The sequence below is a fragment of the Cricetulus griseus genome, chromosome 4 (assembly GCF_003668045.3).
Source record: "Cricetulus griseus strain 17A/GY chromosome 4, alternate assembly CriGri-PICRH-1.0, whole genome shotgun sequence".
Lineage (NCBI taxonomy): Eukaryota > Metazoa > Chordata > Mammalia > Rodentia > Cricetidae > Cricetulus > Cricetulus griseus.
Genome location: NC_048597.1, coordinates 131,851,470 through 131,877,215, shown reverse-complemented (window position 1 = coordinate 131,877,215; position 25,746 = coordinate 131,851,470). Strand labels below are relative to the sequence as shown.

Sequence of the window (25,746 nt, the reverse complement as noted above, 5' to 3'; positions counted from 1 at the left end):
GGGCTTCCAAAGAAAAACAGTGGGGGAACAATCCAGACAAATTCTGAACAAAACTAGGAAACTATTTGGTTATTTGTAACTATGTGTTATATATTTTTTATTTGACTATCCCTAAACCTTGTTGAATAAGTTACTGAGTGACTTCTGGTTGATTAAGATGCCTTTTTCCTTTTTCCTTTTTCTCTTTTCATTTCTCTCTTCTCCTCTTTCTCTCTCTCTCTCTCTCTCTCTCTCTCTCTCTCTGCATCTTTTATACTGGCATTGATACAAAGATCAAGGGGGACAAGAAGGAAGAGAAAGAGAGATTGGGGAGGGACAGAGAGAGATGGAGGAAGATTGCAAGAGGTTAACAGAGGAAACAGGCAAAGGGAAGAGAGGGAGGGAGTGGAAGAGAGAGGAGTGAGGAAGAGAGATGGCAACTAGAAGAGAAGGAGGCAGAAAGGAAGTGTAGGAAAGAAATGAGAGAGAAAGGGACAAATAGAGAGGACAGAAGAAGAGGGGATCTAGAAAAAGAGGAGGGGAACAGGAGAGAAAAGAAAGGATGAGTATAACAGGAAGAGACAAAGAAGAGAGGGAAAGGAAGAGAGAAACAGGTAGGGGGCTAAGAGAGGGAGAAGGTGAGAACAGTGAAAGTAGAAAGGGAAGGGATAAGTACAGGGGAAAACAGATGGAAGAGGAGAGGGAGAGAAAAAGAGGAGTAGACAGGCATTAGGAGTCTTCAATCCTGCTTGACTATTGAACATGAGGATTTGCCCTCACAAAGCAAAAGTCCTGTGTTTATACTGAACCCACCTATGTGGAAGGTGGGAGGGTAGCAATGATCTATCAGGAGTCCTCACATCAAGAGTACCCTTAAGTGACATCTATAGTTGCCTCCATTATCAAGCTACCCTCAGATTTATTCAGAGCCATAAAAGAAGCCCTTGGAAGACCCACTATGAGGCACATTATTTCCCCCTATCCCCGTCTCCTACTGTCATATCAGCTTTAACTTTTAACTTTGTCTCTTTCTACCTGCACAGCTGGGGAAGTCAGTGAAGAGATGTTCACAGTGAACTTCACCATCAACAACCTGCGTTACTCAGCTGACATGGGCCAGGTTGGCTCCCCCAAGTTCAATATCACAGATACACTCATGCAGCACCTGGTAAGCTACCTGCTTCCCCTCAGGTCCTTCTATCGCTTCCGCAGTGGGATGCCTGCTTCTAACCAACTCTGGTTCACTTATTTCTCTACAGCTTGGCCCTTTGTTTCAAAGAAGCAGCCTTGGGCCCCTGTACACAGGCTGTAGAGTAGCCACTCTAAGGTGAGACACATATTCCACTTACAGATCCCCACTCTGCCCCTACAAACCTATTATCCAACTTGAAAAGGATTGGAGTTGTGATGATGGGAATACTTAGGATCAAGATGTACTTCTTTGTTTTGTATTTTAATGATTCTACGACAATTTAATATTTTATAGTAACAGGGTACTTGCCAATAATCCCTCAGTACTGGGTTGGTGACATGGCTTAGCAGTAAAATACCGGCCTAGAATCCACCAGTTATGAACTTGGGAATGGCTTGGCTGTAGATTGCTTACCAAGAATATACAAGATCCTAGTTTTGATGCCAGCATCACAAAAATATTAAATTGTTGTAAAACAAAAACAAAAATTAAGTCTGGGTATAGTAACACAAGCCCTTAATCCAGAACTTGAGAGGCCAAGGGGACGAGCAGATCTCTATTAGTTCAAAGCCAGCCGTCTATATAGTGAGTTCCAAGATAGCCTGTGCTGCATAGTGAAATACTGTTTCAAAAACAAAACAAAGCAAAAACAAACCTCAAAATCAGGTTGGCTGACTGACAAGTGAGCTCCTGGATATCCTCTGTCTCAGTGCTTAGATTTCAAGCAAATGTGGTCATACTGGGCTATTTGTTACCTGGGTTATTAAAAATTAGAACTCAGGTCCTCCTTTTCTTTCAGCTGGGTTGCTTCATCCAGTCTTGATATGAGGGTTGTGCTTAGTCTTATTGTATCTTGTTATGCTGTGTTTGGTGGATATCTCTGGGAGGATTTTTTTGAAGAAAAATGGAGAAGCAATTGATCTGAAGAAGGGAGCATGAAACTGGGATGAGTGAAGGGAGGAGAGACTGTGATCATGATGTATTATATGATAGGAGAATAAATAAAAGGAAAAACTCATCTTGCTTGCAGAGCAAACATTATTACCCACCAAGTCATTTCCACTCCTTGATTCCTTTTTAATTGTATATATATATATATATGTATATATATATATATTTTTTTTTTTCACAAAAATTATCATTTCAGAGGCTTTCTGATACCTCTGCATTCTTTATTTTCTTGCTTTACTGAGCGTCCCTTTAAAACTCTGAGCCTATAATGGCAAAGCAGCAAATAATGTCAACAAAATCAGACTGTAATCTATGAGTTGTGCAGAGTGACTACACAGGAAAAGATAGCAGGCAGTCAATATCTCCTCAATGTACACCTCTTCCTCCCCAACTCAGGTCGGTGAAGAACGGTGCACAGACCCAGGTAGATGTCCTTTGCACATACCACCAGGTTCCCAATAGCCTGGGACTTCCTGCAAAGCCAATTTTCTATGATCTAAGTTGGCAGACCCATGGAATTACCCGGCTAGGTCCTTACTCCCTGGATAAAGACAGCCTTTACATCAATGGTGAGAATTTTTCATCTGCATCTCCCTATTCTGCAGCATGCTACAAAGGTTTCCAGTCATCAGTTCTTAGGGAGATACTAGCATTCAAATCCAGGCTCCCAACCCAAAAGCCCACCTATACCCCAAAACACTACTCCTTAACAAATCCCAACTTGAGAGTTTTGAATCTATGACAGGATCCCAGTTGTCATTGCCAATGTAGTGCTCTAGGCCATTGCTTCACACAACAGTCTATCTTGGAGAAATAGAGAGGATGCACTTGTCTCAAAACTTGTCTCCTTCTCATATTTGATACTTGCCTAGCTACTCTCCTAGACTGTTTTACACAGGAAGAAAAGCAAGCATCAGTGTCTCTAATGGTTTAAGCTTCTGACACTACATATCAGCATAAAACCAAGAAAGGACATATTCTAAGAGATATGCCATGCAAGGCATTGTCCTAGAAAAAGTGGTCAAAATAATTCCCTCCTTCCCTTCTCTTAACTCCCTCCCATATTCCTCCTCTCCCTTTCTCCTTCCCTTTCCTCCCACCCCTCCTTTTCGTCTTCCTTTCATCCCCTACCTTCCCTTCCCCTCCCTTCTCATCTTCTCTTCTACCCTTCCACACCATGCACCCTCCTGTTCTCCCTAACCTAGAATTAGTTCTTAGTAACTCACACTCATGTATCACCATTGCCTCATGAAGTAAATTTATTTTTCATTGTTGTGATCAAATACCTAACAAAATCAACTTAACAGAAGAAAGGTTTAATTTATTTTCCAATTTAAGGAAATCACTCTCATCATGGCAAGGAAAGTGAGGTACCTGGTCACATACCACCAATGGTCAGGAAGAAGAAACATCCAAGTGCAAGTCTTCTGATTGCTTTCTTCTACCTGTTTAGTCATAGCCCATGGGAAGGAACTGTCCACAGTTAAGAAACATCTTTCAACCACAACCCAAACATAGAAGCTCTCTCAGCGACATGCCCAGAAGTTTGTCTCCTAGCTGTTTCCAAGATCACTAAAATTGAGAATCAACAATAACTATTACATACAAGTATAGAAGAGAGAAGACAGCATTGACCCCTCCCCATTACTCTCATTTTAACAAGGAGAAAAACTGAGGCAGAGAGAATGAAAGGAACATATCCCCACTTTGGTATTCTTGTTTACATATATCCCTTCAATTCTGTCACAGAAAAAAAAAAACTTGGTTGGGATCCAACTTCAAAAATTGCACTGTTTAAATTCATCACCTTGTTGTCTAGTCAACATTTACCAAAATCTATTATAAATCAGATCTTATCCCTGGGACCAGGAACAAATAATTTTCATGTGTACCTTGTTCCAATGTAAACAGCAGTACAGTATTGATTGTTCACTACTATATGCTTCATTAAGAAATAAAGTACCACAGAGAGTAAGTGCTCAGTAAATAACAATTCAGTAATAGAGGTAGATTAAAAGGGAAGACAATGGTGTGAATAACTGTATGTATGGAAGTATATAAGCATAAATCTCTTGTTTTCTTGCTATTGGAAGAGTTAGATCTAATTGAAATAACAAAAAATTTTCATGATGACATTTAAGTCAGATCTGGGCACATGAGTAGATTCTCAGTATACACAAAAAGCATCAAAATGGGCCCCACATGTTGTAAGGCATGGTGTAAGGAACCATTATGACCCTTCCACTTATGCATGACTTTTGTTTCCTAGGTTACAATGAACCTGGTCCAGATGTACCTCCTACAAGTATGTGTCTGTATCATTAAGTATTTTGCCTTATATATGTCTCTTCATTCAAAAGGCAGCTATGGCTCAAAACAAACCAGTCTCCCAAGAGAGGCTAAGATCTTAGTAGATGAATAATGTTGAGTCCTTGACTTCTTTTTTTTTTTTTTTGGACCTTCATCCTTAGTATTGGATTTCTGAACTTTTCTTACTCCTCTGGGTTAAAGGAAGAAGTTTGAACAAGAGTTATAAGAGGGCAAAGGTCAGATGGTGACTGTAGTTTCTCCCATTAACAAAAACTGGGTCCCCATTAGGGACTTCATTCTCAGGCTCTAAATTATGATGGTTACTTAAGTGATTTGGGATAAAAAGAAAGTCTTTTAAAAATCGGTAACCTGTTGACCTATCTTTTCAGTTATCCATTCTTTCATTTTCCCTAATCATTCCTCTTCTCTGACACCACATTTCCATCCCCCTCTTCATTCAGTCATCCATCTACACATTTTGCTGATCATCGTTTTACAATCTTTTTATTCCTTCTGTTTTTCTTTCCATATTCATTCACCCAGTTATCTATCCTTTACTTATGTCCTCTGTTGCTTGTCCATTTCTTCTATCCATTTGCCTATCCATCCACACATCTTCACATCCATCTGTATACTTATCCATATGAGCATTTATCCATGAACCATCTGTTCATGAATCTGTCTGCCCACCTATATTTGTCAATCCATTCTCTCCAATATATACAAATCTCCAAACTCCTGTTTGACACTCATTTCCTCTGCCGTGTTGTCACTATGCATCTATATGCCTCTCTGGTGACCCTGTGAACAACTTGACCACCCACCCATCCATCTTCCTATTTGTCTATTTATCAATATACCTTCCTATCACACATTCACACCCTGCATCTGCCCAGTTATCTACCCATGTTCATGCTCATTCATTTAATTGTACATCTTTCTGCTTTGCTTCTACCTACTCAAACTCTGTTTTCATTCTTTTTGAATTCTGCTTTGACTTTTCATTTATATGTTCTTCTTTACAATCACCCCTTTTATTTTCTGCATTCACATTCATCTGTACTCTTTGATCAACCTCTCTTCTTTTCACCACCCTCTCTATCTTACTAATTTCATCCACAGGTTTTTCTTATTCCTCAACTCACATGATTCTCTTTCTCTTACTCTTGTGTGTGATCTGTCTGACTTGGACCAATGTTATAAGGGCTTCCCTATCAGGGCATTCTGTCCATGCCTGATGACAGCCTTTTCCACAGCTCCAGAGCCAGCCACCACCATCTTGCTCTCCACATCGCCATATCTACAGCCAGAGTCCAACACAGGTATCCAGGGGACCCTTTTATTTCACTTGACAATAATGCCTTGCCCTACATCTCTAACAGTTGTCACACAAGAGCTATAGCCCAGTGCCAGGTTCATCATTACATGTACAAAATCCAACTAGCAATTAAGTTAGATTCCTGCCCTCACACAAACACCATGTTCATGATGTAAACATCTGATTAAAATACAGTGAGGGGAAATCAGAGAGAGACACGACTGGCATAATAGAGAAGAGGGCTTTATGAAGAAAATTCCACCTGTACTGATACTCCTTGTATGAAATAGAATGATCCAGATAAATGGGAATAAAGCATTGATTGAAGGAAAATTACATCAGCTGTGACTCAGTAGTCAGAAACAGCATGTGCATACAGATAATTGATTGGAATGTGGTTTTCATATGTATATGGTTCTGTTCATCACTGCTGACAGTCTTTTCCACAGCTCCTGAGCCAAGCACCACCATCGTGCCTTTTACATTGACATCCGTACAGCCAGAATCCACCACAGGTATTTGGGGAAGCCTTTTCCTACACTTGATGAGAAGCCCTGTCCCACATTTCCATCTCCTGACTTACATGAGATCTGGCAAGCCATGATATAAGGATGCATTGCCAGTATCATTATTACAATAGCAGAGATTATATCAACATTTCAATCAGATGTCTGGCCTCATGCAGCTACCAGTCTTCTGAGATAAACAAACCATGACAATACAATGAGGATTTAGTGTGAAGTGACAGGTCCCTTACACAATATAAGTGGGTGGGGTCCTTATAGAGAAAGCTCCACCTGAACTGAATCTCTATGGTTGAGTAAAACTAATAGACAAATTGTCATGATTTGTTGCTGTGAAACAAGATTCCAACAGTGTGGGCTCTGTGGCCATCAAGAGCAAGTGAGTGGAGAGACTTGAGGAATTTGGGTTTTGTTCCTTTTTTTGAAGCATGAAGCTCAGCTCCCAGTGACAGCTATCCATGTCCACTCCAGGACCCAAGAGACCATAGTGTTAGGCACAGAATTGATAAGTAACTTAATCTGGGAATCATAAGAAACCACATTAAAGGAATCTTGAGGATCAAACCAAGAAACATGAACTTGATACTGAAATTCCAAGGGGAACCATAGTTGGTAAGAAGACTTGGGGAGGGTGTCCTTGTGACATTTTCCATGCAGAAATACTTTTCTTGTATTCATCATAGAAAAAACTACTGGAACACACAGTGAATCTTGTGGGGTGATAGTCTGGATATGAGAAGATAAGACATAATCTGTTATGGCAAAGGAGATAGTACACATGAAGAACATTCAGAAAAGGAAATTGGTATAACAAGGAGATGAGGTGTTCAGCTCATGCTTGGATGAGTGCAATGACATGTGGTGGTATACTGGGATGCATATAGGAATCTAGTGTAGTATCAACGAAATTCTCAGTTATAGGCATCTCTCTCCCTGTCTTCCTACAGCTGTGGAGCATCATCTGAAGACTTTCACTATCAATTTCACCATCTCTAATCTTCCATATTCAGAAAACATGAGCTATAGCTCAGCCATGTTCAACTCCACTGAGAGTGTTTTGCAGAACTTGGTGAGACCCTTATCCTAGAAAAATCCGACAAACTTGCTATACATAGTGCATACAACTCTTTTCTCTTTTCCCCATTTCCTTCCTCTATAGCTTACCCCCTTGCTCCAGAATATTTCACTCAACCCAAGCTGCAGACTGACCTCCATCAGGTGAGTCCACTTCCTTGTCATTTTTCCAGGAATGGTGATACCTATTTTGGCTCTTCTGATGTTTGTCCTATAATTGGTTCTCTCTTCCACAATAGGTTGTCTCTACAGTCCCCACATCTTACTCTTTCACTCTTTTCAGGCCTGAGAGGAATCAAAACTCCAGTAGTGTAAATGTCATTTGCTCCTACCAACATGACTCTGCACATCCTGGACTACACACACAGGAGCTGTATTCAAAGCTGAGTCATCTGACCCATGGAGTCACTCAGCTGGGAAACTATACATTGGACAAAGATAGTCTCTATGTGAATGGTGAGCATGGTCTGTGTTTTCTTATGGGGTAAGATATAAATAATAGCCCTCATCTCTCTCTCTTCCTATTTCTTTTATACTTTAGAAACCTTGTCCATAGAATGGAGCTACCAAGAATTAGGGTGAAGCAATAAAGTTCATTTAAACCAATCCCAAGCCCCCTCACATAATTCCCAGAGATTTGTCTTCTTGAAAGTTGTGGGCCTTGTTAGTGTGCAATCAGTATTCACCACTGTGTACCATGATGTTTACCAAAGTTACTCTAATTTTAACAAAGAAAAAAATTAAAGCACATGTAAGAAAATGAACCTGCCCACTGCCTGGATATGAATTCCAATGTTCAATGTTTAAATCTGGTTCTTTAACTTGGCTGTTGCAAGGACTCATGTAGGACTTTTCTCTACACAACTTAACTTGATCATTATATTTTCAGGTCAGTATTTTAAAAATATTCATTGTATTTCAGACATTAGAGTTGACACTAGGAACAAATAAGTTACATTTATACTTTTTCCAGTGTAAACAGTAGTTGAGCATGGAGTGTTTAGCTCAACTCTACGTTATTCAAGTGGAAATGCAGTACTGCACATGATAACTTCCCAATAAATATATGTGGGATGAATATATATAAAGAGAGAGTGGAAAGGATGATGTAAGTGGATGCATGTAAATTTGTGAGTAACATATGAAAATAAAACACACCTTGGTGGAACACAATTGAGATACAGTAGAGAAGAGTTAGATAAGTTGAAACACCAGGATATTCTTCCTAATGCCAGTTAAGTCAGACCATAGGGCATCAGTAGACTCAGTCAGTGTATAAAGTGATACATTTCTACATTGTTTCCACATGGACTAATGCATGGTGCTAAGGACTATGTAACAATTCTTCCTGTATGTGTGTGTGTGTTGCATTTCTAGGTTACAATGGAACTAGTACAGAAGAACCAACCACAAGTAAGTGCCAATTTAGCCTGACCTAGGTCTTAATCCATGATTTTCTCCTCACTTCTAAAGGGAGCTTGTCTTAAACATGATCCAGTCTCTGAAAGGGTACCAGAGGCTCAGTGGAAAGAAGATGCAGAGCTGCTAGACTCTTTGGGGGGCTGAAGTCCTTGTGTTGGATTTCTGAATTTTCCTCAATCTTCTGATTCAGAAGAAGAAAAAAGAACAATTACTTTATATGGTATTATTAAACTGACTTAATTCAGAATCTGAAGTTTATGTTACCTAAATCAAATTCTATTGAGTATGTAGTAGGGGTTCTTTGTTAAGTAGCAAATTCTGATGTCTACTAAAGTGTCTGGGTAAAACAGTGCACTGATGCATTATTCCAATCATTCATCTTTCCAGATGTCCATTCTTTCATTTGCTAGTTATTGTTCCCACAGAGCCACAGTTTCTGCCATCTATCCATCTACCTACCCCCACCCACCTGTCCATTTGTTTATCATCCATTCATCCTCCTTTCTATTCTACTGTATTTGTTCATTTATTCTATCATTGTTTCTCTATTCATCCTTTTAACCCTTCATCTGTTCACTACTTATCCATCAACTCATACTTCTTTCCATTTGCTAGATTGTCCTTTATTTCTTTCATATTTCTCTTTTAAACACACACACACACACACACACACACACACACACACACACACACACACACACACACACACACCTACCCAGTTATCAGTCCATTAGCCTATATACATATCCACTCATATACCCACCCACCATACAACCACCCACTCATGTATTCAATACCTATACATCTGCCAATCCATTCAACTATCTACCTACCTAATTGGTTTGCTTAACATCCATTCCTTTTCTCTTTATTTTGTCTGTGCATCTACCTACCCATATGCACATGTATCCATCCATTCATCAATCATTCATTTATCAAACTACCATCCAGTCAGTAATCAACCCATCCATCTACCTATTTACCTTCCTGACCACCTGTTAATATGTCTATCTATCCGCCTATTCACTTACCTATTCATTCATATACTTACCCCAAGACAAATCTATTAACGTACTTCCCCATCATTCATTATATTGATTTATTTACATGTTATTGTTCCTTCTTTCCTTCCATTTCTCCAGATACTTATTATTCTTCTTTCTACTTATATATGTGCAATTCCATTATTATCTTTTAATTAATTTATCCTCCTTTCTCAGCCTTTCTCCAGCTATCCACTCACAGTATCTCAGTTAATTTCATTCACAGGCTTTTCCAACATTAACACACATTCATTCCTTTGATCATTTATGTGTATTATCCACCTATGAATGGTTTGTTCTGTGTTGGACTACTGCTACATGGGCTTCTCTAATCACATGTGGATTTTCCTATCCCTCATGACGTCCCTTTTCACAGATCCTGAATCAGCCACTACCATGCTTCCCTCTCCATCAACTACAGGTATCAGAGGATCTGTTTCTTGTGTGGTGTGTGTGTGTGTGTGTGTGTGTGTGTGTGTGTGTGTGTGTGTGTGTGTGTGTGTGTGAAAATACAAGTGTGTATTTCTGTGCTTGACTATGAGAACTAGATTGGAAATGACAAATCAAAATAATCAAATGGAACACTGAAATTGCACAGATATATGAGTTGTAGGAGTGACATGGCAGTCCCACTAAGACTTTCTTTTCAGAACACGCCTCTTAGGTGTAAAAAGTTCTGTAGACAGTATATCTTATGAGTCTGCTAGGATGATAGTGTGGATAAGAAAAGATATGGTCATGCTGGGAAAGTACACACAAAGTGTATTAGGAACATTCAGAAAGGTGAATTAGTGTGGTGTGGATATGTGATATTAAGGTTGTAGTCACAATGGGTACATTGGTGGGTGATAAGACAGAAGGAGATATGACTTGATGAGTATAGGATTCAAGTCTGGTCCCAGGTAAATTCTTGACTCTATGTCTCCTCATCTCTTTTAGCTGTGGGGCACCACTTGAAGACTATCACAGTCAGCCTCACCATTTCCAACCTTCCATATTCGGCAAACATGAACAATGACTCAGCTGTGTTCAACTCCACTGAGACTCTCTTAGAGAACCTGGTGAGATTCTCATTCCAGTAACTTCTGTTTGGATAAAGCACATCTATCCACTCTATCCAAATTTTATTTTTATTACTTTCCTTGTTTTTCTCTCCAGATGGAACTCTTGCTCCATAATGCTTCCTTCAACTCAAGCTGCAGACTGAACTCCCTCAGGTGTCCATTTGCCTAAAACCCATTATTCTTGCCCCTCTGCTTGCTCCTTCCTCCTTGTTCCTATCTACATTACATTTCTAAAGTCTCTATAATCCTCTTGACTTAGGCCTAAGAAGAATGGAACTGGCACTGGTGTAGAAGCCATCTGCACCTACTTACCTAACCCAGCATATCCTGAGTTGGACACCCAGGGACTTTACTCAGACCTGAGCAAACTGACTCATGGAATAACCCATCTGGGCAACTATACACTGGACAAAGAAAGTCTACATGTAAATTGTAAGCATGATGTGTAGTTTCTGTGGATTGTCCCCCAGTCATCCGTTATTTTTTTCTACATCTAACAATAGTATTGATAGTGCTGTCTAGATAACTTTATTCTAGGTTCTTAGTACCTCATTTTCAGAATTCATGAACCACATTCAAATAGCTTGGCAAGGAGGTATGGTTGTATGGTCATATTGTGTACAAAGTCAGCAAGCAGATGGATTTGAGTTAGTTTGCGGAGCTTCCTTTCTACTTCTTGTGTCTACTTTCAAGAATTTACCCCAATGTTTATGGTACCCACATTTATTCACACTTGGTTTTTCTATACTAACTAACCAGATATAAAAAATATAGAGTTCTTTATGTTTATGCCAAAGAGTAGTAACATTGGATCTTATAATAAATCTATGTCCAGCATTTTAGGGACATTCACACTTATTTATGTAGTGGTTACACGCCCACTAGAAGTAAATAATTCTTCCTGTTTTCCCACAACCATGCCAGCTTTTGCTGTCATTTGTTTTTTGTTTGTTTGTTTAGTTCCTATCTTAGTCATTCTGATAGGGGTAAGATGAAATCTTAAAGAAGTTTTGATATTTTCCCGGATACATAGGGATGTTGAACATTTTTTCAAAAATTTATATTTCATTTTGTGACCATTATTGGAGACATGGAACAATTTATGAATGGATTGTTTTCTTGGTGATTAGGTTTTTATTTATTTGTTTATTCTAGACACTAATTTTCTGTCATATATTTAGCTGATAAAGAGAATTTTGCCAGCTGGGCAGTGGTGGCATACACCTTTAATCCCAACACTCAGGAGGAAGAGGCAGGAAGATCTCTGTGAGTTTGAGACCAGCCTGGTTTACAAGAGCTAGTTCCAGGACAGCCTCCAAAGCCACAGAGAAACCCTGTCTTGAAAAACAAACAAACAGAAAAGAATTTTGCCATTCTGTAGAAAGCCACTTTGCTTATACAGTGCTTTTTTTGTAGAGAAGCTTTTTAGATTAATGGGGCCCTGTTTATTTATTGTTAGCCTTTAAGACTATGGTATCCAGGTTCAGTACAAAAAATCCTCTCCCACTCCAGTAAATTCAAGAATATTCCCATTTTCTCCTAAATTATGTCAGGGTAGCAGAACTTATGTAAATGTTGTTTAAATATTTGGACTTGAGTTTTGGGTGTTTAGTGGTTTATTCATCATTTATCTTTCCAGCTGTTCATTCTTCCATTTTTCTAGTTATTCCTGCACTCATACCATATATCCTTCATTTATTCTGTCCATCCATCCATTGAACCATTGAACCATTCATCCATCCATCCATCCATCCATCTATCCATCCATCCATCCATCCATCTATCCATCCATCATCCATCCCTAAATCATCCATCCATTCTCCTACCTATACTTTTCTATTTACTTTGTTTCTTATCTCTTTCTTTTGTTCATAATTGTGTTCATTAACTCAAGCACATTCATTAATAAACCAAAGCTACTGTCCATTTTGCAGATAATACATTGTTTCTACTTTTATCTTTATCCATTCATACATAGATTCACCTCATGTTTCATCTACCACATGCTTGCCTATATATCCATATATTTGCAACCTGTATGATCAGCCACTCTTCTGTCATCTACTACCTATGTATCTTTCATTCCATTCAACTGTCTATACACCTGTTTCTTCTGTTTGCTTGGATGCTTAGCATTCACTTTCTGTCATTTGTTCTATGAATTTACAAACCAATCCATTCATATATCCATGCAGTACCTATCTATTCAATAATCATCTACACATCTATGTTCCTATTCTATAATCTTCCTGTTGATCAATAAATACAGACACAGAGACACACACATACACAAAAACTTGGGGCACACACACTTGTTTACTCAACATCAAGTTCATTTACTTATTGTCCATTCTTTCCTTTCTTAAATTTCTCCAAGGTGTCTTTAATTTGAATCTTCTTGAGATTTATTTATTTATTTATTTATTTATTTATTTATTTATTTATTTATAAAGACTTCTATATTTATTAAGTATAGAGTGTTCTGTCTGCATGTATGCTGGCATGCCAGAAGGAGGTACCAGACCTCATTATAGATGATTGTGAGCAAATACTGTTGCTGGGAATTGGACACAGGACCTCTGAAAGAGCATGAAATGCTCTTAACCTGTGAGCCATTTCTCCATCTTCCTTGGATATATATTATATATATATATAATATATATATATATATATGTGTGTGTGTGTGTGTGTGTGTGTGTGTGTGTGTGTGTGTGTGTGTGTGTGTGTACAAATATATATATTTCCTTAAATCCATATATTTGCCCTTTCTATTTTCTTATCCATTTGTATTCTTTGCTCATCCTTTATGCTGATAACTAATCTCAATATTTTGAGTTAATATCATTCACATAGATTTGTTCATTTCTCCACTTGTACAATTACTCCAATTTACTCCATGGTTCACCTGTCAATTGTCATTCTACCTCTAACCACAGGTAGAAAAGCCTCTCTCAATATGGGCAATCTTTCATATATATAAAAAGGAAGGTTTTCTGAGAAAAAAAATTCCTGAACTGAATCTCTCAGGATGAGTAAGGGGAACCCAGAAAAATCAAACATGAAATTTGCTTCGAAATGAGATTTTCAGTGATGATAATCTCTTCCACAGCTCCTGATCCAGCCACAACTGCCCTACCATCCCCATCTACATATCTGCCGCCAGGATCTACAACAGGTATTTCAGGATCCCATTAGTTTAGATGCCCATTCCCACACTTCCACCACCTATACTCCAGATACAGTCAGGAAATCAAGATATGAAGATGATGGTGCCAGGGAAATATTCATATGTGCAAATATCAGCCTAACAATCTAAATGGGTACTTGTTCACATGCAAGTAATAGGCATGGGAGACAAATAGGCTACTGCAATACTTTCAGTGTTTCTGTATGTGAGAGGAAGTGTGGTTAACAGACATATCACATGAAGTAGAAAGGGGAGGCCTTTGATGGGAAAATTGTTCCTGAAGTGAATCTCACAGGATGAGTAGGAGTGCTCAATAAAAATGAAACAAGAAATATTACTGGAAATGAGGAGCTCAATATAAGGACTCAGTGACCAAAAACAGTACAGTGAATGAGAAGAATTGGGAAGAGTTTGATTTCCATGAAACATAATGCTCAACTCCAAGTGCAGCCTCTATATATCCTGCTTAGCACCTAATGGGTCATAGTGTTAGGCTCAGGATGGATGTATAAATGAGAATGGAAGTCATTAGAAGATGACTAGAATGCAGTTGTAGGTTGCATGCTGTTGCTGTGATTAAACATATGGTCTAAAGCAGCTTGGGCACATCTGATATTATTTCACAGCCTATACTTAAGGAAAGCCAAGTAAGAATTCAAGCAGGAACCTAGAAAGAGGATATAAAGCAAGCCATGGGGAAACACTGCATACTGAAATGATTTCAGCCTCACATCAGCTACCATTTTTATACTACCAAGTCCACATGCCTAGTGGCAGTACTTCACATAGATGAATGTGTCTGCTGTATCAAAAAGCAATCAAGAATATGGACCACAGATATTGCCAGAGAACACTCCGATGGAAGCAATTATTCAATTCTTATTCAAACAAGTGACTACTTAACAAACAATATTAATCACAACAAGTGTCAAATCTTCAAGTGCAAACTTGACATAGGAAGTACACATGGAACCATGGGTAGTAATAAACTTTAGACCATCCTGATGTATTTTCATTTCAGAATGAGGCTTCTATTGTTCAAAATGGAGAACATCTTTAGACAGAGCATCCAACGAGTCTGCAAGAAATATATTTTAGGCATGAGAAGATAACACTACGCTACATTTTAGAGAGACTTACTGTGAGCAAAGTTAAGGAAAGGTGATTTGTGTGATGTAGAGTTAAGAATTGGTGTAGGATCTCATGGATTAGATACTTTGGGATGTGGTAGGAGAATGAAAGGCAAGACAACCTTGTGAGAACAGAATTTCTCTTAATTTTTCTCAACTAATTCTCAGCTTTATCTCTTCTCTCCCTCAAGCTATGGGGCAACATCAGCAAATCCTCACAATCAACTTCACCATAACCAATCTTCCATATGCATCAAATATGAGCAATGCCTCAGCTGTGTTCAGTTCAACTCAGAGGGTCCTGCAGAACCTGGTGAGAACTCTATGCCAGCAGCCTGAGGGAGATTAATCCCATAGGACCCCTTTATTCACATCTGTTTTCATTTCCCTCCTGCCCATACACAGCTTGAACAGCTGTTCAAGAATAGCTCCTTCAACTCAAGCTGCAGACTGGATTCCCTCAAGTGAGTCCACTTTCTGTCCATTTGCCAGCAATGACCATTGCTTATTGTTCCCATTTCATTTTTCCCACTTCCTTCTGCTTCTGGTCTGCATTATATCTTTTCTAAAATCTCCACTCTCCTTCTACCTAGACCTAAGAAGAATGGAACAGCCACTGGTGTGGATGCCATCTGTGCCTACAACCATGACCCTGAATATCCTTGGATGGACATCCAGGGGCTGTACTCAGAGCTGAAAAATCTAACCCAGGGAATCACCCAGCTGGGCAACTACACACTGGACAAGGAGAGTCTATATATCAACAGTGAGTGTTCTATGTGGTTTGCTATGGGATGTGCCTGAGCATCATTTATTATTTCTACCTACATCAATAATATTGATTGTACTGTCTACACCAGTTCATTCTGTGTTCTTATTACCTTATTTTGGTAATCCAGGAAGCACACAAGAATAGCCTGACAAGGAGGTATGGGTGTATGATCATAATGTGTACAAAGTCAGGAAGTGGAGAGGTATGAATATATTTGATGAGTTTCCTTTCTAATTCTACTTCAATCCAGGAAGTATTCCAATAGTTATTGAACCAACATTTATTTACACTTGTGTTTCCATGCTTATCAGCCAGACATAGATACTTGCACCCTGATATGTCCAGAGAATTGTCAGTTCAATGACTCTATGTCTTGTCAATTGACAAGCCATTTTAATCATAATATCCCATACTGTGGGCAAAGAGCTGTAATGTATATACATTATTCTAAATTGAACAAAGAAAGAAAACAAAACACAGAGCTGAAAAGGGACTTGCCTGTTTCCTATACCTATTGACCAATCTAAATTATGATGTGCTGCTTTTTATATAAAATCCATTTCACTAAGGCATTTGAAGGATATTGTAACATACCCACCCTCTTATCATTTTCCATTCAGGATTTACTATATAACATAGATTATTCCTGATGCACAGAACAAATAATTTTCATCTGTATCTTTTCCTCATGTTAATGCGGTAGGGTCACACACCTATTTTTTTGTTTTGTTTGTTTTTTGAGTTTTTATTGTCTGTTTGTACTATATACTTCAAATTCAAATGGAATACCTCCTGCTAGGAATTGGTGGTACAGACTTTTAATCCCAGCACTCAGGAGGCAGATACAGGCAGATCTCTGTGAGTTCCAGACCAGCCTGTTCTACAGAGCTCGTGACAGGATAGGCTCCAAACCTACACAGAGAAATCGTGTCTAAAAAAAAAAAATGGAATACTTCCCATAGAAAATGGTCTATAAGGATCTTCTTGATGGATGCATAATGGTAGGATAGATGGGAAGATAATTGTGTGTGTTGAGGTATATTATTATGGAAGGAAGTTGTGAAAATATGGTTTGAAAGAATCCACTAACACCATCCTAGATGTAGCGGAAGAGATGGGTATAGTTGAAATATGAGAAAATTCATCTCCAGGACCATTTGTCCTGTCTTACAGCATGAATAGATGTTCAATAATCCATATAAGGGTGGTGTGGTACCATATGAACCAAAGCATGCAGACTCATTTCCATTGCTCTTCCTTCTTCTTACAAGTCTTCTATTTTCTAGGCTATACTAAACCTGTTCCAGAAGAACCTCCTGCAAGCATGTATCAACTGAGACCAACCTAGGTCTTGGTTCCTCATTTCTCCTTATTTCCATAGGAAAATTGACATAAATACATCCAGTATCCTCAGAGGTCTGGGTATCAATGAAAGCCAGATGCAAAGCAATTGCTCTCTTCTTAAAACTGCAGCTCTCATGTTGGGTTTCTGAATTTTCCATATTCTTGTTGGTTGAATGAAAATATTTGTAAATGTGTAACTTACAGAATTATGTGGCTTAGTTTAGATGGTTACTGTCTAATTTATGTCTCCTAAATAGAAATGTCCCCAGCATTTGTATTTATCATTTGTATTCCATTTTGTGAAAATTATCTGAGCCATGTTACAATTTTTAATTGGGTTGATTCTTTAACGGTTAATTGTTTTTTACATTCTAGACACTAGCCTTGTTTCAGGTATTTAGCTGGTATAATTAATTTTGCCATTATGCAGGAAGCCAATTTTTTTCAAACAATGTTGTCTTTTTCTGTAGAGAAAATTTTTAGGTTCACAATTATTAGTCTTTAAGAATGTTCTGTTCAGCTTCAGTTCCAACATTCCTTTCCCATGGCAGTAAGTTCAAGTGTATTCCCCATTTACTTCTAAATTACATCAGGATATCAGGACTTATATAAATAGTTTAATTTGTTTGAGATTAGTTTGGTGTGTTTAGTGGCATATTCATCATTTATACTTCCAGAAGTTTTTCTACATATTCCTGTGTTACGATAAATCTTTCCACCAAAAGCCGCCTGAGCCCCACCGCCATGTGTGAGCTTTATGCCAGCCGCCCGCCCGAGTTAGGCCCAAATGAATACACAGAAACTTATATTAGGTCCAAAGCTGCTTGGCCAATGACTAGGACTTTTCATCTGTTAGCTCAGTCTTAACTATCATAAACCTATATATTTTATAAGACTAATCTTATCGGACGCCTTTTTGGTGTCCCTCCTTGCTGGTGGATCACATTGTGCCACTGGAGCTGGAACAGAGGGGAAAAGAGGGGCCCTTCCTGTTTCTCCTTCACTTAAATATGAGTCTCCTTGCTATGTCACTTCCTGCCTGGATCATCACTTCTCTACTACATTTCCCAGAATCCTCTTTGACTCCTAGTCCCGTCTAACTTGCTCTCTCATTAGACAAACAGTATTTTACTTAACAATCAATAAGATAAACATACACAGTAGTACATTCCCCATCATTCCTGCACTCAAAGCACATTTGCATCAATCCTTTCATTCATCCATTCTATCCATTCATCCATCCATCCACTTATTCATTCACCTACCTATTTTCTATTTCCTTTTTTTCCTTCCCGCTCTTCTTCCTTTATTCAGGATTCCATTCATAAGCGCATCCACATTCATTGATACATCCAAACTAGTGTCCATTTTCCATGTTGGGCTTTATATCTTTTTTTTTCTTTATTCAGTCAAACATAGAATCACCTGAACTTTCATCTACCATGTCCCTATCTATATATCCATATATTCACAACTTATATGATCAGCCACTGTTCTGTCAACTACTACCTATGTATCTTTCAGTCCATTCAACTGTTTATAAATCTGTTTCTTCTGTTTCCTTGACTGCTTATCATTCACTTTCTACGTTTTCATCATCTGTGAATTCACAAACCAATCCATTCATGTATCCATATATGCAGCACCTATCCACTCATCCATTCACCTTCCGATTTATTTCATAATCATCTACCCATCAATATACCTACGTGGTGTTATCATCCATCTACACATAAAGCCTGTCTGAAGGTCAGAGAATGAAGCAAGCCATGGCCACACTATATGATTTAATGTCTCAGCAGACAAGAGAGCAAGTCCCAATTTCTCCCTGCTTATATCCTGTTTCCAACCAGCTATCTCACCTCTTGCCTCTCTGTACAAACCTTCAGAACACTATTATTAGCTAGTGGCAAGATTCATCCCCCAACCTTCAGACAGGCTTTATTTGTACAAGCAAGACATCACCACATATTTACACTTTCATTTCCTTTTGGACCATCAACACACAGAGACACATACACAGGAACACAAAGCACACACACACACACACACACACACACACACACACACACACACACGTGTTTCCCCATCATCAAGTTCATTCACATAGTTGGCCTTATTATCTCCTTTTTTGTCTCTCCAACTTATCTATGATTTGATTCTTCTTGAATTCTGCTTTGACCCTCCTTTTATGTATCCTTCCAACCATCCATCCAATATACCTTCCATATTTTATCTTCCTAATACACTTGTGTTATTTGCTCATCCCTTTTGCTGATAGCTAATCACAGTATCTTGACTTAATTCCACTGATAGTCTTATTCACTTCTGTATTAACAAAATCACTCTTCAGTTTAGATCATGGATCACATGAGAATGGTGGTTCTCTCTCTGACCATAGCCAGAAACACTAGTCACACTAAGAGCACTGCTTGAATGTAGAAAGGGGAAGTTTTTTAAGGAAAACTCATACTGAATTGAATATCTCAGGACGGGTGAAAACAATACAGAAAAGTAAAGCATGAAATGTTGTTGGAAATGAGGATTTCAGCAATGGCAATCCCTTCCACAGCTCCTGAGCCAAGCACCACTACCCTATCTTCTCCATCTGCATCTCTGAAGCCAGAAACTACCACAGGTATCTTGGGCTCCCATTGCCTATCTTGCATTAGATACATTGATCCACATGTCCACCACCTGTCCACCAGATACATCTAGGAAACCAGGATATTACAATCCTAGGAACATGCTGATCTTCATATGCTCAAAGAATACACTAACAATCTAAATGGTCGATTGTCCACATGCAGTCAAAAGGGTTTGAGCCATTTATACTACTGTGATACTTTGGATATTTGTTGTTTTGGGGAATGGAGCTAACAGGCATATTACATAATGTAGAAAGGGGAAGTCTTTCAGGGAAAAATTCCTCCTGAACTGAATCTCTCAGGATGAAAAGAGTAATCCAGATAAATGAAGCATGACATGTTCATGCAAATGAGGATCACATTATAAAGGTACAGGGAAGAATAATGACACAGTAAATGGGAAGAATTGGGAGAAATTTGGTTTCCATGAATCATAATGCTCAACTCCCAGTGCAGCTTCTATATGACCTGCTTAGCACCTATTGGGTCATAGTGTTAGGCTCATGATGGATGTATAAATGAGAATGGAAATCATTATAAGATTACTAGAATCCTGATCTTGGTTGCATGCTGTGGCTGTGATTAATGATATAGTCTAAAGCACCTTAGGGGTGTCTGTGTCTATACTTCACGGAAGCCAAATAAGAACTCAAGACAGGAACCTAAAGAGAGGATATAAAGCAAACCATGGGGAAACACTACTTACTGACTTGATTTCAGCCTCAAATCAGCTACCTTTTGTACTATCCAGGCCCAAGTAGCAGGTTGTAATGCTACACATAATTGACTGTGTCTGCTACAACAATTAGGAATCAAGAAATTTGCTGCATTGATATTGCCACAAGTCATCTAATGGAAGCAAGTCTTCATTACTTATTCAAACATGTGACTACTTAACAACCAATATTAGCCACACCAAATGTCATATCTTCAAATTGAAACTTGACACTGGAAATACATATGAAATTATGCGTAGGAATGAACTATAAACCATCCTGCTATGAGTTTTCATTTCAGAAAAAGGTTCTGATTGCTCTAGATAGAGAACACCTTTATACCGAGCATCCCTAAATCTGCAGGAAATGTATTCTGGGCATGCTAAGGAAAGGTGATTTGTGTGATGTGTAGTGAAGAATTTGGGTAGCAGCTGGTGTTGGTGGCACATGCCTTTAATCACAGGACTTGGAGGGCAGGGGCAGGTGATTCTCTGTTAGTTGGAAGCCAGCCTGGTCTACAGAGTGAGTTGCAGGATAGGCTTCAAAGCATTAAAGAGAAACCATGTTTCAAAAAAAAACAATAAATAAAAGAATTTCCGTAGGTTCTGATTGATTGGATACTTCTGGTATGTTAGGAGACTGAAATGGAAGAGAAGCTGATGAGAGCAGGATTTTTCTCTGGTATCAACAAATTCTCAGTTCTCTCTTCTCTACCTGCAGCTATGGGACACCATCAGCAGATCCTCACAATCAACTTCACCATAACCAACCTTCCATATGCATCAAATATGAGCAATGCCTCAGCTGTGTTCAGCACAATTCAGAGTGTCCTGCAACACCTGGTGAGAGCCCTATGCCAGCAGCCTGGGGGAGATTAATTCCATAGGACCCCTTTATTCACATCTGTTTTCATTTCCCTCCTGCCCATACACAGCTTGAACAGCTGTTCAAGAATGGCTCCTTCAACTCAAGCTGCAGACTGGATTCCCTCAAGTGAGTCCACTTTCTGTCCATTTGCCAGCAATGACCATTGCTTATTGTTCCCATTTCATTCCCTTCCTTGCTTCTGTTTCTGATCTGCATTATGTCTTTTCTAAAGTCTCCACTCTCCTCTCTAGATCTAAGAAGAATGGAACAGCCACTGGTGTGGATGCCATCTGTGCCTACAACCATGACCCTGAACATCCTTGGATGGACATCCAGGGACTGTACTCAGAGCTGAAAAATCTATCCCAGGGAATCACCCAGCTGGGCAACTACACACTGGACAAGGAGAGTCTATATATCATCAACAGTGAGTGTTCTCTGTGGTTTGCTGTGGAATGTGACTGAGCATCATTTATATTTTCTATCAATATCAATAATAATGATCATACTGTCTACACCAATTCATTCTGTGTTCTTTTACCTTGTTTTGGGAATCCAAGAAGCACACAGGAATAGCCTGGCAAGGAGGTATGGGTGTATGCTCATAAAATGCACAAAGTGAGTAAGTGGAGTGATATTAATTATTTGTTGAGTTTCCTTTCTAATTCTACTTCAATCCAGGAGTGTATTGCAATACTTATTAAACCAACATTTACTTACCCTTGTTTTTCAATCCTGATCAGCTAAACATAGAGACTTGCTACAGATGTATCCAGAGAATTGTCAGTTCAATGATTCTGTGTCTTGTCAATTGGCAAGCCATTTTAACCATAATATCCCATGATGTGGGCAAGGAGATATAATGTATGTACATTACTCTGAATTGAACAAAAAAAAAGCAAACAAGCACAGAGCTCAAAAGGAACTTGATGTGCTGCTCTTTATATCTGTTCTGTTGCATTAAGCCATTTCAAGGAAATTTGTCCAATTTCCACACTCTTATCATTTTATATTAAGAATTTACTATGTAACATAGTTGATTCCTGATACACCGCACAAACATCTTTCATCAGTAGAGTTTCCTCATGCTACTGCAGTGGGGAAACACACTGTAATTTTTGTCTGTGTGTAGTATATACTTTAAATTATAATGGAATGTTTCCGATAGAAAATGCTCAATTAGGATTTTTGGATGCATGCATACTGGTAGAGTACATAGGAATATAATCCTGTCTTTGAAAATATGGTTGATAAGAGCCTACTGACAACATGCTAGATGTAGGGGAAGTGATGGGTATAGGTGAAATATGAGGAAATTCATCTCCAGGATCATTTGTCCTATCTTACACCATGAATGGTTGTGCAGTAATCAATATAAGGGTGGTGTGGTGCTATATGAACCAAAGAATGCAGCATCATTTCCTTTGCCCTTCCTTCCCCTTACATGTCTTCTATTTTCTAGGCTATACTAAACCTGTTCCAGAAGAACCTCCTACAAGTATGTATCAATTTAGACTAACCTAGGTCTTGGTCCCTCATTTCTCCTTATTTCCAAAGGAAAAATGACACAAATACATGCCAGTCTCTTCAGAAAGGTCAACTTATCTATGATAGCCAGATGCAGAGCAATAGCTTTCTTTTTAAAACTGCAGGTCTCATGATAGATTTCTGAATTTTCCATATTCTTCTTGGTTGGATAAAATATTTTTAAAGGTGTAACTTACCTAATTATGGGACTTATTTTATATGGTTGCTGTCTAATTTATGTCTCCTAAAAGGAAATATCCCCATCAGTGTTTTCATTTATAAGCTACAAATTCTGATAAGTATTTAGGTGTTTTAACTAAAATTCCCTTCCTCGTTTACTTTTTCTCATTTGTATCTTTTCTTTGAAAGTTTTATAAAATGAACGTGGGTTGCTATTGCATCAGTGGGCTTGTGTTACCAGGTCCGTCATTGTTGTAGCCCAAAGGGTTAACAGTTGAATAAGTTTGTTGATTCCTTTCCTCCTGTAGTAGCATGCAAAACAACTTCCAGCACTTTAAAGTTAGCCAGAAGGGATGAAACCGCCACCTTAGGGCCTGACTAACCTCTCCATGTGCTATGGCTCAAGTGTGTGTTATCTTCAGCAATATATGTCTAAGGAAGACGTTCAGGAGAGTTAACGAAACATTGGCAATAGGCAGTAATCTTTGGGAGTCTATATTACATCACTCATCAACAACTCCAAAAGGAATAATTCATTCGATTCTGGGCTATTATTTGTCATCTTTTGGTGTCTAGATGTATATTGTTTCCCCATTATATAGCAGCTACATTTAGACACTTCCTATGTGTTTATGCACCTATTTCAGGAAGCTTCTTTAGTATTAGTATTTTGGGTGACTTTTTTGAATGCCTTTAGTGTTATTTATCCCTCTGTGTATTCCCTCTCTACATGGTCATCCTAATTTCTTTTTCATTTGACCATTCCCTTTTCATTTAAATCCTTAAATCACTATATCCAACAAATGAAACATACAAATCTAAAGATTCAAAGGTAACATCTACAAATGATTGAAGAAATATGACTTCTTTTCTCCAGTTCCAGATTACTTCACTCTTGTTTCCAGCTCCCTGTATTTACCTGCACATTATTTAACTCTATCATTTTTTATTTAAAATTTTCCACAATTTTTGATGACATGTCCCACTCTCTTTATTGTTTTCAGGTCCTCTCAACTTGCTGACTCACCTAAGTTCATTTTTGTCCCCACTATAGCCTTTTTTCTCTCTCCCCCTATGTACTCTAGAGACAAAAGTGATAATCAAAATAAACAACTAACAAAAGAAATAAATGCAAAACGAATGAAATGAAACAAAAATCTCCTACCTTATTTAAAAATAAAACAACTGTGGTATCCATTTTCAATTCTCAAACTATGAATCCTTCTCTGGGTGTGTTTAATATACACAGTGAAAAGTGCTAGAAAAAATTTATTTTCCCTTTCTAGGCAGATATAATTTGTAACTAGCTTCTTAGCTAGGGGTAGAACTTTGTATCCAGTTCCCTTTCTCAGAGGTGTAATTTTCTCAGCTTTAAACTTTATAGGTCAAAGAGTTATAGATGATTCCAAGGAAATAGTATCTTCCAGACACACTGGAACTGATACACATATAAACTCACAATGACTATGGCTATTGTATTATACTTACCAGCTGAAAAATACTATGCAAATCTACCGTATTTTATTATCTATCTATCTATCCATCTATCCACCTATTAATTCTCCTATTTTTTAATTCCTTTGTTTCTTCCCTCTCTTCTTCCTTTATTCGGGATTTCATTCATAAGCTCATCCACATTCATTGATAAATCCAAACTAGTATCCAATTTCCAGGTTAGCTTTATTTATTTTTTCTTTATTCAGTCAAACATAGATCCACCTGAACTTTCATCTACCAAATCCCTGCCTATATATCCATATATCCACAAAATATGATCAGCCACTCTTCTGTATCTACTTATGTATCTTTCAGTGCATTCAACTGTTTATAAATCTGTTTCTTCTGTTTGCTTGACTGCTTATCATCCACTTTCTATCATTCTTCATCTGTGAATTCACAAACCAATCTATTCATGTATCCATACATGCAGCATTTATCTTCTCAGCCATGCACCTTCCCATCTATTTAATAATCATCCACACATCTCTATACCTAAGTGGTGATATCTTGTTTGTAAAAATAAAGCCTGTATGAAGGTCAGAGAATTGAGCAAGCCATGGCAACACCTTATATCCTTAGTGTCTCAGATGACAAGAGAGTGAGTTCTTGTTTCTCCCTCCTTATATCATGTTTACACCCAGATATTTCATTTCTTGCCTGTCTGTATAAGTTCCAATCTCTATTGGCAAGATCCATCCCCCAACCTTCAGACAGGCTTTCTTTGTAAAAGCAAGATATCACCACATCCATATGCTATAATCTCCTTATTGATCCATCAGAACAAACAGACACATACACATGAACACACACGCGCACACACACACACACACACACACACACACACACACACACACACACACACACACACGTTTCCCCATCATCGAGTTCATTCACCTAGCTGTCCTTTATAGTCTCCGTTCTTCAGTCTTTCCAAGGTATCTGTGATTTGATTCTTCTTGAATTCTGCTTTGACCCTCCTTTTATATATACTTCCATCC

The 25,746-nt window shown here is 38.4% G+C and overlaps 1 protein-coding gene across 1 annotated transcript in view; it reads left to right on the top strand.

The window, feature by feature from the left end:
* LOC113835255 (mucin-16-like) overlaps window positions 1-25,746 on the top strand; it is a 153,608-nt gene that overhangs the window by 104,585 nt on the left and 23,277 nt on the right. Inside the window, exons 50-63 of the mRNA XM_035444198.1 lie at window positions 1,023-1,147; window positions 1,239-1,306; window positions 2,519-2,691; window positions 4,392-4,427; window positions 5,689-5,754; window positions 7,222-7,343; window positions 7,434-7,492; window positions 7,632-7,804; window positions 10,753-10,874; window positions 15,600-15,658; window positions 15,788-15,960; window positions 21,395-21,516; window positions 21,609-21,667; window positions 21,793-21,968. Of these exons, the coding sequence (XP_035300089.1) occupies window positions 1,023-1,147; window positions 1,239-1,306; window positions 2,519-2,691; window positions 4,392-4,427; window positions 5,689-5,754; window positions 7,222-7,343; window positions 7,434-7,492; window positions 7,632-7,804; window positions 10,753-10,874; window positions 15,600-15,658; window positions 15,788-15,960; window positions 21,395-21,516; window positions 21,609-21,667; window positions 21,793-21,968 (1,533 nt within the window). The remainder of the gene's footprint in view (window positions 1-1,022; window positions 1,148-1,238; window positions 1,307-2,518; window positions 2,692-4,391; window positions 4,428-5,688; window positions 5,755-7,221; window positions 7,344-7,433; window positions 7,493-7,631; window positions 7,805-10,752; window positions 10,875-15,599; window positions 15,659-15,787; window positions 15,961-21,394; window positions 21,517-21,608; window positions 21,668-21,792; window positions 21,969-25,746) is intronic.